A 13835-nucleotide genomic window follows, 5' to 3' on the forward strand; every position below is an offset into this window, starting at 1 on the left:
TTCGATGAGAACGACCAAGAGATCCAGGAGCTAGTAAGCTGCAAGTGCAAGGCATTCTTGGACTGGAAACAGCAACACAACGAGAGCAAGAAAGCAGCTCTACAGACGTACCTACCATCACAGCATCCTCTTGGCCACAATAATGTAAATGCCGCCACAAAGCAAATCTTTCAAATCCAACTTTATACATCAATCCATCCAATATGACATCAAGAAATCAACTCATCACCCTCATGCATTCCCGTAGTGGCTGCCTTGTGTGTTCCTTTGCCTATCATACTGATGTCATGCAGTGCTACCCCAGTGGCTGCAGCATGGGTGGTGGAAGGCTGCTGACTTTCAGTGGGGGACACAGCAGCTGGCCTTGCTGCTCGACCTTGAGGATCTGTTGGCTGGGAGTGTCAAGTTGAGTGATGGTGTTTCTTCTTCACTCTCCTCTCCCTCTTCTAGGTCAACCACCGGCTGGGCAGGCTGCCTTTCTTGGATGTGTGAAATGAGGAAGGCACAAGTTGGCATTGTGGTGAGGGGAGGGCAGGAAAGCAAGAGATAGATGCCAGGAGGAGGATAACGTATGAGGACACCCTGCACAAAGCTGGAATGCTGCGTGCGAGACCCTGGGTGCCTTTCCCTGGCTTTCTAAGCCATTTGTGTTAATGCTGAAGCACTTTTCCCATTTTTTGAGGTGCGGAAGGGAATTCAGCTTTAAGGGCTGAAGACTCCTATTTGGGAATTTTTTTTTCAAATATTAATTTTTTTTAAAGGCAGTATAACTAAGGGCTGAAAGCTGCATCTTTTTTGACAATTTTAATTTTTATCAATTTAGAAAGCATTGCCCTTTTAAGCAAACGTCAATGCATTGCCCTCTAAATATCCCACAATGCCTAGCGAAATCATAGCCTTGCTTCCAGAGGCCATTGAAAGCTGCTATGTCACTTCTGGACACTACATTCGGTACGGATGCCGGGACTAACACCACCAGGAGCGTGTTACATGGTCAGTTTAGCGCTGGGTTAATAATCTTTAGCTCCTAGCGTGAATTTTTCTCTACCGTCGGCACCACCATTTTCGGCGGCCATTAACCAGAGGCCACAGTCACATTGCCAACCTTTGTGTCACAGTCAAATTTCTAGGCCTAAAACTTTTAGTTAAATTTGAAGAAAAGATCCATGGTCAAATTGACATTTGTGAGTTATTGATCCAGTATCAGTGTCCATCATCATCATAGGCAGTCCCTCAAAACGAGGATGACTTGCTTCCATGCCAAAAAAAAAGGATGAGTGTTTCGAATGAAGAACCCGAACTGCATCCTCAAGGGTGGAAAATGCCTGCCACCACACGGGCTTGACATCAGTGTACACTAACTGTTATAGCTGCTCCTGGCTATGACTTCAATGTCAATGAGCTTCTAAATTAGGCTATGAAGCACTTTGGAGCTTAGTGAGGTTGTGGAAGATGCAATATAAATGCCTTTCTATTCCTTTGATACTCATGAGAAATTTGCATCTAATCAGCCACTAATATTTTACTTTATTTGAAGTCAGTTTTCTTTGTCCTGTCTCGTTTTGCTTTATAATCTTATACCTTCCTTTCAGTAATAGGAAATGATACTGCCTACTGCTATCTAGTCTGTACATTTCTCACTGCTAGAATTGCCAACTCTGGTTGGACGTATTACAGGAGGTTTCATCACATAACCTCTTGCCCCCATTCGCCCTGCCCCACATTCCTGCCATTTATTCACCTGACATGTCCATCCTTGGGGTGTACTGCCTTCCCACACCAATTGGAAAGCGAGCAGACTCTTCGTTACCAGATTGGATAATTCTTCACTGTTAATCAAACAGCCTTTCTTCCCTATCTTCAATATTTTTACAGCTAATGAACGAAAGTGTTGAAAAAAAAGGAAAAACCGCACAATTTATTTTAAAGCTTCTATGATTTTTTTCCTGGGTTGCTCGCTGCAGTGTCCTAGAGTTTAATCTTTAATTCCAGGAGACTCTACGACAATCCTGGAGAGTTGGCAACCCTTCTCATTGCTGGATGGCACAGCAATACATTTGGCGCAGTATTTTCAAAGGATACACATTTACAATCTGTGGTTGTAACCACTGGATGGCATAATACAACAGGCCAGTGTGCTGCAGTTCAATGCAGCACAAAATCAGGTATTAAACAAAATACGCACACGCACAAACACAAACAAAAAGCTGGATAATTGTCCGATCAGATAATAAACATTAACTAATCTTTGCCAAGACATATTCGCCAGATCTTTCAACTTCGGTGATGCCAATGGAAAGAACAGTCGAGCTGGGTATATAATGGGCAGCCGATCTGATATCTCCCATTTTATGCATCCACCCAAGTTGAAAGTTCCTTAAATATTTCTAAGTTCTGGTCTGTCATTCTAAAATATGCAGCTTACAGATTCTTTTTCTAGTATAGAAGTACAGGTACATCGAAGTTAAAACATGGAAATGGGCCATTTGACTCAACCATTGCATATCAGTGTTTACCCTCCACAATCTTAATCACATTTACCCATCCTGTTCCTATTTCCCTTCAACCATCTATCCAATCTAATCATGAAAGGTGACATAGTTTCTGCCTCGACCACGAGCACTGGAAGCGAATTCCACAGCCTCACAACTCGTTGTGTGAAGAAACTTCTCTCGTTCTCTGTTGTAAATTTCTTGTATCTATGGCGCCTCGTTCTCAACCCCTCAACTACTGGAAACAGACTGCTTCTATCTGCCTTGTCCCATCATTTCATAATTTTAAATACCTATCATAATTGCACTGTAAATTGCATTGTTCTAATGATAAAAGCCTCAGTTTGTCAAGATTGCTTCTATATTTAGCGCACAGACAAATTAACTTACAAGATTTGTGGGCAGCATTTATAAAATAAACCTTTATTAATGAAAATAACCTGTAGTAATATTGGGCCCAAGTTTCGACAGGAGTTGCTCCTATTTTTTGGAGCAACTAGTTTTTCTTTGGAGTATCTTAAAAATTGCAATTCTCCACATTTAGTTTGCTCCAGTTTCAGTGAGTTAGTTCAGTTTCTTTTTAGTTCATTTTTTTTTCAAAAGGGGGCGTTACCAGTCACTTACGCCTGTTTTGGCCATTTAAGCAAGTTTAGATAGCTAAAGATTACTCCAAACTAACTTAGGCCAGCGTGTGTGTCCACTTTTGTACGCTCAGAAAAACCTTGTGTAGACTTAAGAAATGAGCGCAGGTAGCCAGAGATTGTGGGGGGGAGAGGGATGAAGGAAAGTTAGAGGATTTTCCAAAGCATTAAACACTTCATATTTAACAATAAAGAAGCATCATCAATAATAAATGATAAATAAATCAATAAATAAAAAATGTAAAGTTCCTACCTCACCTACTGCAGTACGCAGCGCCTATCCGTTCGGGCCATTTGGCCAGGGGCTAGGGGGCAGGATTCGAGCACCGGGAGCCCTCCAGCAGCACATGCAGCAGCAGTGCCTTTTCGGGCCGTTCGGCCAGGGGCTGGGGCGGGACAGCAACAAGCAGCAGGCTGGGCTGCAGGGGGAATTTAAAGGGGGCTGCAGGAGAGGGAGAGAGAAGTGACATCACTGAAGGGGGGAGGGGGTGTGGTCCATATACCTTGTGGAGAGCGAGAAGTGCTGTGCTGCCATTTTTCACCATTGACCTTTGAAAGTTTAAGTTGTACTTCAAGTATGGGTGCTGCATTATCAACGCCACGGATTTTGTAATGGTTCTGCATCATTGTGCTACGTAGCAGAGAATTGATTCGAGCTCATCGCAACAGGAACATCATAGCCCGTAGGCTGCTGGGCAGGAGGCCTTACCCACGTCGGCAATATCGAGTCAGGCATTCATACCTGGACCTGAGTGAGGCTGATTGTGTCAAAAGGCTGCGTTTCCGCAGAGATCTGTGAGTTGGTGAGTCCAGATTTACAGGCGAGAACCAGAAGGTGGACTGCCTTGCCTGTTGAAATGAAAGTTACAGCTGCACTTTCCTTCTATGCCTTGGGATCGTTTCAAGTTACAACTGGAGACGTGTGCGCCATCTCTCAACGTGCAATACATGTCTGCATTCACCAGGGCATGGCTGCACTGTATGCGTGGAGGAATGACTTCATCAAGTTCCCAATGACCACCCAAGCAATCCATGACAGTGCTGTGGGTTCTCAAGGATTGTTGGCTTCCCAAAGGTACAGGGCTGCATTGATTGTACCCACATCGCCTTGCGAGCACCTGTGGAGGATGCTGAGCAGTTCAGGAATAGAAAAGGTTTCCATTCCATTTATGTACAGCTCGTGTGTGACAACATGCATTGCATCATGTCAGTCGATGCAAGAGACCCTGGCAGCACCCATAATGTGTTCATCCTACGCGACAGCGTTATATCTGACATGGTTGAGCAGCAGCCAGAAGGGCAGAGCTGGCTACTGGGAGACAAAGGGTACGGCCTGGCCACCTGGCTCATGACGCCCCGACGTGTAATCCGGACGGAAACTGACCATCAATACAACATGGCGCACATTACGACACGCAGCATCAGAGAGGACCATTGGCACCTTGAAACAGCGTTTTCGATGCATGGACCATTCCTGAGACCACTTGCAATATTCCCCAGAGATTTTCGGTCACTTCACTGTTGTGTGCTGCATGCTGCATAACTTAGCCATCATGAGGCAGCAGCAGCTGATAGTGGAACAAGAACACCCACATGAGGTGAGAGCGCCTGATGATAATGATTTGGATGATGACGAGGATGAGGAAACCGTGCAAGTGCCTGAGGCCGGAGCACGACATCGGAGAAGGGTGGTCCATCGTGCTACTTTAACGATTGCTCGAGCCTTGCGCCAGCAGCTCATCCATGAACGCTTCACTGATGCCTGAGGGCTCAGCGACAACTGTTCCGCATGGACACATTTATTTTTTGCAGTTGTTCCTAAATGTTGTGTTGTGTTAATGGAACATGATTCAGTTTAAATGTAAATATATTTTATTGAAAAGTTTACAATGTACTGCACTTTAGTGTAATAAAAGAATTCTTGTATCAAACTTTACTTTAATATGACTCTTTAAGATCACTTAAAAACGTTAAGGTCACTTATAAAGTTGCAAAGTTACAAAACTTACAAAACATTTTCAATTTGAAAACAGTAATAACAGCAACATCAAAAACAACAACAGCAGCAAAGAAAGGCTGCACCCATCTCTCATCCACATCTCGGTGAATGTGCACTTCTTCATTGGGTTGGCATTTGATTGGCCGGGCTGTGTGCCCTTATTGCAGCAGCTACCTCACCCAGATCCTCCCTGAGGGCCTGTGCCGTCACTTGCACTCCCTCTGACATTCCCTCCTTCAGTTCCCGTGTCATTACTGCTATTTCTCCTAACAGTCTCGCTACCTCATCACCCATCACACTGGCGGTCTCCAGACCCAATGTCATAACCTCAACCACATCTGTTGCACGCTGCATCTCAGGAGAGCGTGGTCGGATTCTCCTTACCCTCGGCATGGCTCTGTCTCGCAGCACCCCTCCAGTGGGAGGCGCAGGCTGGGACGGTGGGGCCCTGAGTCTTCCATGCTGCATTTCACCACCACCACCACCGGGACCTGCAACGTCGGAAGCTGTGAAACCATGGAATGTCGCATCAGAACTTAAAGCACTACACAAGGATGGGGAGGAGGTGAAGAAACCATGAAATGTCGGACCAGAAACCATGCAAGTGTTTGGCAAACTGAGGTCCTGTAATATGGACTGATCCATATTAAGATCAACATTCTCTGATGAACACATATCCATGCCTCCCTCCTCCCACTCCCAACCTTGGTCTGGATCGTCCGCATCTGAATCTTCTGGATATTCAGGATCTTAAGGATTGGCATCATGTTCTGCAAAATATAACAGAACAGTCAAATGGTTATCAGCACAGGAGGGGGCAAGATGGGTGGCATGATTTGTCTCACACGTATCAGGCCAGGCAGCAGGTTGATTTGAAGGGCCATGATGCATTTTCAGGACTTACCCTCTCCCTTGCGTGTGGGCTCAGCTTGTGCTGTACTGATTGCTTTTCTCCAGGTACGACTCATCAAAGCAGTGACCCTGTTATCCAAGGGTGCCAAGTTGGTGCAGATTTGGCGGGCCTCCTCCTGTTCGAGTTATTTCCCTTTTGTTGTGGGCCAATTTCTTCTGCAAAGATTAAAATATAACTTTTTAGAGAGGGTGTCTTTCTGATGAGTGGGACATATACAGATGGTCACGTTTACAATTGCAATTCCATTGAAAAATGAAAATATTACTTACACTAACTACTTGAGCAAGATCGTGCCATTTCTTTTTATACTGGCTTCCAGATCTTGTATGCACCACTGCGCAGTAATCTTCTGCAACTAGGTTCCAGGGTTTCTTCATTTCTTTGGGTGGCACTTTTGTGTGACCTCTGTTGCTGGTATCCAGCTCCTGCCATCAATGTTCTCAATGATATTGAGAACATTGTCATTGACATTAACTCGTATCTCCACTTCGTCATGCAAGAAATTCTTCGTTCTTGGTGCACGTTGTTGCATTGCTGTATTGAATTGACACTCAGTGATTTTTCAAAACACACAGTCCTTACTTTGCATGCACCTATGCAGCACTCCATCTAGAAGTTTAGCCGCAACACTCACTGATTCCAGCAGCTGATTTCTTCCACAGTACTGCTAACAGCATCCTTCAGGCACAAAAAAATCAATCAAAAGGCTTTCCACTACTCCAGGCACCCAAAAATCATTCTGCAGCCTTTACCTTTAAAAATGGCCGATTGCCAATGTTTGTGAGCCATTGCGCATGCGCGCACGCTCCAACGTACATGCGCAATGCTGCCGGCACTCACAGACACACTGGGCCCTAGCCTCGCCCCCCTGCCGGCTGTGTTGACACAGCACGTCCATAGCTCCACCCTCTGCTGTGTTGCGCGGAGTCCGATGGAGGCCTGATAAACTTCGAGAATACCGTGGTAAGGATTAGGCGTGGTTTTTATTCCAGAAACTCGGCGCAGGCTCGGAGGTGTGCCGTTCTAAGGATCGGTTGAAACTTGGACCTAATATAACTGGACAACATTATCTCTACCTAGCTTTGGCTATCAATGGTTTACTTTAAAACAGGCGCATTTTTATTATAATTTGACTGCAGCTTATGGGCTCAATTTTCCCCTGTCATTTGCACCTTTTTTTTGGCACGTGCCGTTTTTTCTGACATTTTTTTTTCCAAGTTTCCCCCTGCGATTTGCGTCGGCGTAACTGACTTAGATACGATTTTTCTAGGCCAGTTTTTTTTTACGTCATGTTTGTGCTGGTTTTTTCAATTGTTCGTAGTTTGGCCAACATTTTTTTCACTTAGGTTGGCGTATCTGGCCACTCCCGAAAAACCATCTGGGGAGTGAAGAAAACCAGCGCACATTGACAAATCTGCCCTAAAAGACGCCATTGTTTATAATTTGAAGATTTTGGAGGGAGTCAGGAACACTGTCAAAATCAATAATAAAGTTCCACTTTTTTTTTTACCTGTCAACGTAGTGTAAATTTGTTGGATTTCAGAAGTTCTCTCATTTTTTTTTAAACTCACTCACACACCACCAGCGAAGGTCTTGAAGGCCTGGAGGGTCGTAGGTTTGACTGGCAGAATTGGCCTCATGCCCAGACACAGCGGCTCGGGGTTCGGCTACAAAACAAGCCGTGGGGGGTGGCGGGGCGGAGGAAAGAGAGGGAGGAGAGCGAGCGCGAGGTGCCGATCGGAAGGCTTGGAGCCCGGGGAGGGAGAGGGAGAGAGAGAAGTCACAAAACTCAAAGGGGGGAGGGGGGTGGGGGTGGAGGGGGAAGAGAGTAAAAGTCTCAAGACCTTTGAGTGTGGTCCCATCCATACAGACCTGGAGAGATACAACTGTGAATCTGTGCTGCCTGCTTTCCTGCCATTTTGAGCTTCTTTCAAAGGTTAACTTTAAGTATGGAGGCAATACTGACAATGCCATACCTTGTGTGAGCCTTCTGCATCATGGTGCTACGTAGGAGACAATTGATTTGACATTATCACATCAGGAACATCAGAGCCCATAGGGTGCTGGGCAGGAGGCCATACCCACCTCGGGTATATCGAGACAGGCGTTCCTACCTCCACCTGAGTGATGCAGACTGTGTCAGAAGGCTGTGTTTCCGCAAAGAAGTTGTAAGTGAGATCTGGGAGTTGGTCAAAGCAGACCTACAACCTAGAAGCATCAGGAGGACTGCTTTGTCAGTTGAAGTGAAGGTTACAGCTGCACTTTCATTCTATGCCTCTGGATCACTTCTAGCTACAACTGGGAATGTGCACGCCATCTTTCAACATGCAACACATATCTCCATTTGCCAGGTCACAGCTGCACTGAACGCGCAGAGGAATGACTTCATAAAGTTCCCCATGACCGTCCATGCAATCCATGACAGGGCTGTGGGCTTCTCCAAGATTGCTGGCTTACCAAAGGTACAGGGCTGCATTGATTGTACCACATCGCCTTGTGAACACCTTTGAAGGATTCTGAGATGTACAGGAACAGAAAAGGTTTCCACTCCATTAATGTGCAGCTCATGTGTGACGACATACATCATATCATGTCAGTCAATGCAAGATACCCTGGCAGCACCCATGATGCATTCATCCTACGCGACACTGTTATTTCTGCCATGTTTCAGCAGCAGCCAGAAGGGCACAGCTAGCTACTGGGAGACAAAGGGTACGGCCTCGCCACCTGGCTCATCATGCCCCTACACATAACCCGGACGGAAGCTGACCGTTAATGCAACATGTCGCACATTGTGATGCGCAGCATCATTGAGAGGACCATTAGCATCTTGAAACAGTGTTTCCGATGCCTGGACCATTCCAGAGGCTACTTGCTGTACTCCCTTGAGATTGTCGGTCACTTCACTGTTGTGTGCAGCATGCTGCATAACTTAGCCATCATGAGGCAGCAGCACCTGGTAGTGGAAGACCCACCTGTGGCGAGAGTGGTTGAAGATAATGATGTGTAAGATGCGGGGAGGAAGAGGAAGATGAAGAGGAAGAGGAAGAAGAAGAAGAAGAAGAGGAAGAGGAAGAGGAGGAAAAAAAAAAATCATGCAAGTGCCTGAGGGTGGAGCATGATGGCGGAGGAGGGTAGGCCATCGTGCTCCTTAACAATTGCTCAAGCCTTGCGGCAGCAGCTCATCCATAAACGCTTTACTGATGCCTGAGGGCTCAGCGACAACTATTCCACATGGACATGTTTACTGTGTGGAGCTGTTCTGTAATGTTGTGTTGTGTTAATGGAACAGGATTCAGTTTTAATGTAAAATATATTTTATTCAAAAGTTTACAATGTACTTAACTTAAATAAAATGATTCCTGTATCAAACTTTACTTTAATATGACTCTTTAAGATCACTTAAAAACTTTATCACTTGTAAATTTACATAACTTCCAACAATGTTTTAATTTGAGAACAATTACAACAGTAACAATAATAATAACAACAACAACATCAAAGAAAGGCTGCACCCATCTCTCATCCCCGTTATTCTAAGACCACCCGCTGCGCTTGGTCTTTGACACTCCACCACCCCTGCCTGCAGGCGGTGGCGCAGTGTTTCTGGGCTTGGTACCAAGCTTATTCCTTCTAACATCTCGGGTACTGCGCACCTCTTCAGGGTGAGGGGCGTCAGCATCAGGCTGCAAGTTGGAGGGTCCAGCTTTGGCTCTTCAGAGACTGGTGTGGCGATTGGAGTGGGAGTGACAGCTGACTCTGTCAATGGATGCGGGGTCTGGGCATGTTCCCTTATTGCAGCAGCTAACTCCTCATGCACCCTGACAGTGTCTCAACGACCTGCAACATTCCCTCCCTCATGGTCAGTGACATGGTTTGCACTACCTCTGACATTCCCTTCCTCATGGCCACTATTTCCTCACTGATGGTGCCGAACATCGTTCCCATTTCTCGTGTCATTGCTGTAACTTCTCCCGATAGTCCTGCAACTTCGTCACTCATCCCACTGATGGCGTCCAGGAGTGATTGGGTGAGGTCAATGCTCTCCGCACTCAATGACATAATATGAACCACATCTGTTAGATACTGCACCTCAGGAGAGCGCGGTCGAGCTCTCCTTCTCCTCCTCCCCACGGGTTTGGCTCGCACCAAACACTGGGACCCACGGCCTGGCACGGTGGGGCCCTGGGTGTGCCTCGCTGCACCACACCACTGGGACCCGCAACCTCGGAAGGTGTGAAACCATGAAATGTCCCACCAACACTAAAACCACTAGTCACAGAAGGGACTGTCATCTCCAAGAGCGGCACCTCCTCCAAAGTCAGTACAACAGTGGGAGCATCATCCAGCTCCATGCCCTCCCCCTCACCCCCATGGATGGATTGGAAGATGTTCTCCTCTTCAGGCTCATCCATGTCTGAATCGTCTTCTGCATCGTCAGAGTTGGCCTCAAGTTCTGAAAAAGGTATCAGAACAGTCAAATGGTTAGCAGCAGAGGAGGGGGCAGGATGGATGGCATGAGTAGGTTCACACATCGCAGGCCTGGCAGCAGGTTGATTTGAAGGGGCACGATCAATTTGCAGGACTTACCCTCTCCCTCAACCGTAGGCCCAGCTTGTGCAGTACTGATTGCTTTTTTCCAGGCAGGATCCATCAAAGCAGCGACCCTCTCTTTCAAGGGTGTCAGTGAGTGCAGATTTGCCGGGTCTCCTCCTGTTCGAGTTCTTTCCCTTTTATTATGTGCCACCTTCCTCTGCAAAGATGAAAACCTAACTTTTTAGAGAGGGTGTCTTTCTGCTGGGTGGGACATATACAGCTGGTCACATTTACAATTGCAATTCCATTGAACAAATGAAAATATTACTTACACTAACTACTTGACCAAGGTCCTGCCACTTCTTTTTACACTGGCCTCCAGATCTCATGGTGGTCACCACTGCGCAGTAATCTTCTGCAACTTGGTTCCAGCGTTTCTTCATTTCTTTGGGTGGAACCTTTGTGATCTCTGCTGGTGTCCAATCACATTAACTAGTGCCTCCTCTTCTTCCTGTAAGAAATTCTTGGTCCTTGCTCCACGTTACTTCTTCTATTGCTGCAGCTATGATTTTTCCAATGCTCTCACACAGCACTCCTTCTCACACACACAACTGCTTCTTTAAAAATGGCCGATTACCAAATCCGAGCTGTACTGAGCATGCTCGTCCATTGGAACGATGTCAAAAATGTAACTTTTTTTTTCCATGCATGCACAGAAGGTGCAGCTTCCTTTTCCGGTGCAGACTGCAGGCTCCACCCGCCGAGGCGACTGGACACGCTACATTGTACCAAATTAGAATTATACATCAGGGAAACTTTGGCAGAATATTTCTGACGCAATTCTGGCCTAGAAAAACAGGCGTAACTCTGGCAATGTACCAGAAAACGGGCTTGGGGAGAATTGAGCCCAAAGAAACAACATTTTTATGATTTAAATTTGCAATAATCATACAGTCACTTTCTGATATCCATGTGTGCTATATAAACATTTCTTGGGCTGAAGCCACAAACCCGCTGACTGAACGTTGAGACACAGTTAAAATAGTTAGAGATCATTTTATATTTATATTCACACTTGGAAGTTGGGAAGTTGACTCTGGCAAGCATTATATACACTGGCAATATTCAAAATAGACAAAGCAGCAGTTCCGAGCACAAGCAGCAAGACTTGCATTCCTTTAAATCAGGAATTTTCTTTCCCCTTCAATGGCCAAATGGATAATGCTGAGTCAGGCTTTCCATTCGCCATTAGATCCAGAAGAGCAAACAGCACTTTTTGTAAAGCAGTTTGCCTTAGATCTGCTTTAGATTCAATGAGAAACCATTTGCTCTCCTGTACCCATCCCCACTCCCTGCCTCCAGCCCCCACCCCCCCGCCCACAACTTGACCTGACCCAACCCCTCATCAGTGTGTTACACTGCTTTTGGTTTATAGTTCTTCGATTTACAACATCAATTCAAAAAGTTAACCACGTCAAACGTCCATTAAAGCAATGAACTGTTACCATTAGCTTACATTGAAATTCCTTTGTGGCTGCAACAAGATGCCCGAGATATTCGTGCTCTGTGAAGTCAGCGCTTCTAGTAGTAAATACTGCAGTTAATCCTGAACTCACATTCTGATTGTTTTCCTCCATTTGTTTTTTTTATTTAAAAATGCCAACAAACAAGGACAGAACCACTTTCTTTAATGTGTTTGGTTACTACTGAAGTAATGATACTGATATTGAAATAATGATACCTATGTTTCCAGTTCAATCATTGTAGTTCTTTGAATGTAGCAATACTGTACCTCTAAAACTGCAACTTCCTGTCCATTCCTAAGCAGACGGAATGCCAGCGGGTGTTTGGAATCCAGGCCTGGAATGATTTCACATCCGCGCAGTGGAATAGATGCCATGTGAATTTTCAGGTCAGTCCTATCTTTGTGGAGGATCAGCTTGTTATCTTTCACTCTGCACCAGCGTTCCCTCCATCGATTGTTAGACAACACATTCAGATAGCCTAGAAAGATCAGAACAGAAGGGAAAATGCTCATCCTCTACATACTTACAGCATAGTTTACATAAGAAACTTAAGAAATAGGAGCAGGAATAGGCCATTTGGCCCCTCGAGCCTGCTCCGCCATTCAATAAAATCATGGCTGATCTGATCCTGGCCTCAACTCCACTTCTCTGCCCGCTCTCCATAACCCTTGACTCCCTTATCGTTCAAAAATCTGTCTATCTCCACCTTAAATACATTCAAAGACCCAGCCTCCACAGCTCTCTGGGGCACAGAATTCCAAAGATTCATGACCCTTTGAGAGAAGAAATTCCTCCTCATTTCTGTTTTAAATGGGTGACCCCTTATTCTGAAACTATGTCCCCTAGTTCTAGATTCCCCCACTAAGGGAAACATCCTCCCCGCATCTACCTGGTCAAGCCCCCTCAGAATCGTATACTTTTCAATAAGATCACCTCTCAGTCTTCTAAACTCCAATGCGTATAGGCCCAACCTGCTCAACCTTTCTTCATATGACAACCCCTTCATCTCAGGAATCAACCTCGTGAACCTTCTCTGAACTGCCTCCAATGCAAGTATATCCTTCCTTAAATCCGGTGACCAAAACTGTACGCAGTACTTCAGGTGTGGTCTTACCAATGCCCTGTACAGTTGTAGCAGAACTTCCCTATTTTTATACTCCATCCCTCTTGCAATAAAGGCCAACATTCCATTTGCCTTCCTAATTACTTGCTGTACCTGCATACTAACTTTTTGTGTTTCAAGTACAAGGACCCCCAGATCCCTCAGTACTGCAGTATTTTGTAATCTCTCCCCATTTAAATAATAATTTGCTTTTTTATTTTTCCTACATTTTCCCACATTATGGGGCCAAGTTTCAGCCTGAGTTGCTCCTGTTTTGTTTGGAGCAACTGGTTTAGAATGGAGTATCTTAGAGATTGCAATTCTTGGCATTTAGTTTGCTCCAGTTCTAGTCAGTTAGAACAGTTTCAGTTTGGAACAGATTTTTTTTTCCAAAAGGGGGCGTGTCCGGCCACTTACGCCTGTTTTGAAAGTTTAGGTAGTGAAAACTTACTCCAAACTAACTTAGAATGGAGTAAGTGTAGATTTTTGTATGCTTAGAAAAACCTTGCCTACACTTAGAAAATTAGGCGTGGGTTACAAATCAGGCGTAGGGAATGGGGGGAGGGGGGGGGGGGAGGAGGTTTAAAGGGAAGTTTACAAACATTAAACACTTCAGTTTTACAAAT

At 45.4% G+C, this 13835-nt stretch overlaps 1 protein-coding gene across 1 annotated transcript in view; it reads right to left on the reverse strand.

The window, feature by feature from the left end:
* Window positions 1–13835, reverse strand: part of afap1 (actin filament associated protein 1) — a 405203-nt gene that overhangs the window by 77808 nt on the left and 313560 nt on the right. Inside the window, exon 10 of the mRNA XM_070871376.1 lies at window positions 12374–12585. Within this exon, the coding sequence (XP_070727477.1) occupies window positions 12374–12585 (212 nt within the window). The remainder of the gene's footprint in view (window positions 1–12373; window positions 12586–13835) is intronic.

The sequence above is a fragment of the Pristiophorus japonicus genome, chromosome 2 (genome assembly GCF_044704955.1).
Source record: "Pristiophorus japonicus isolate sPriJap1 chromosome 2, sPriJap1.hap1, whole genome shotgun sequence".
Lineage (NCBI taxonomy): Eukaryota > Metazoa > Chordata > Chondrichthyes > Pristiophoridae > Pristiophorus > Pristiophorus japonicus.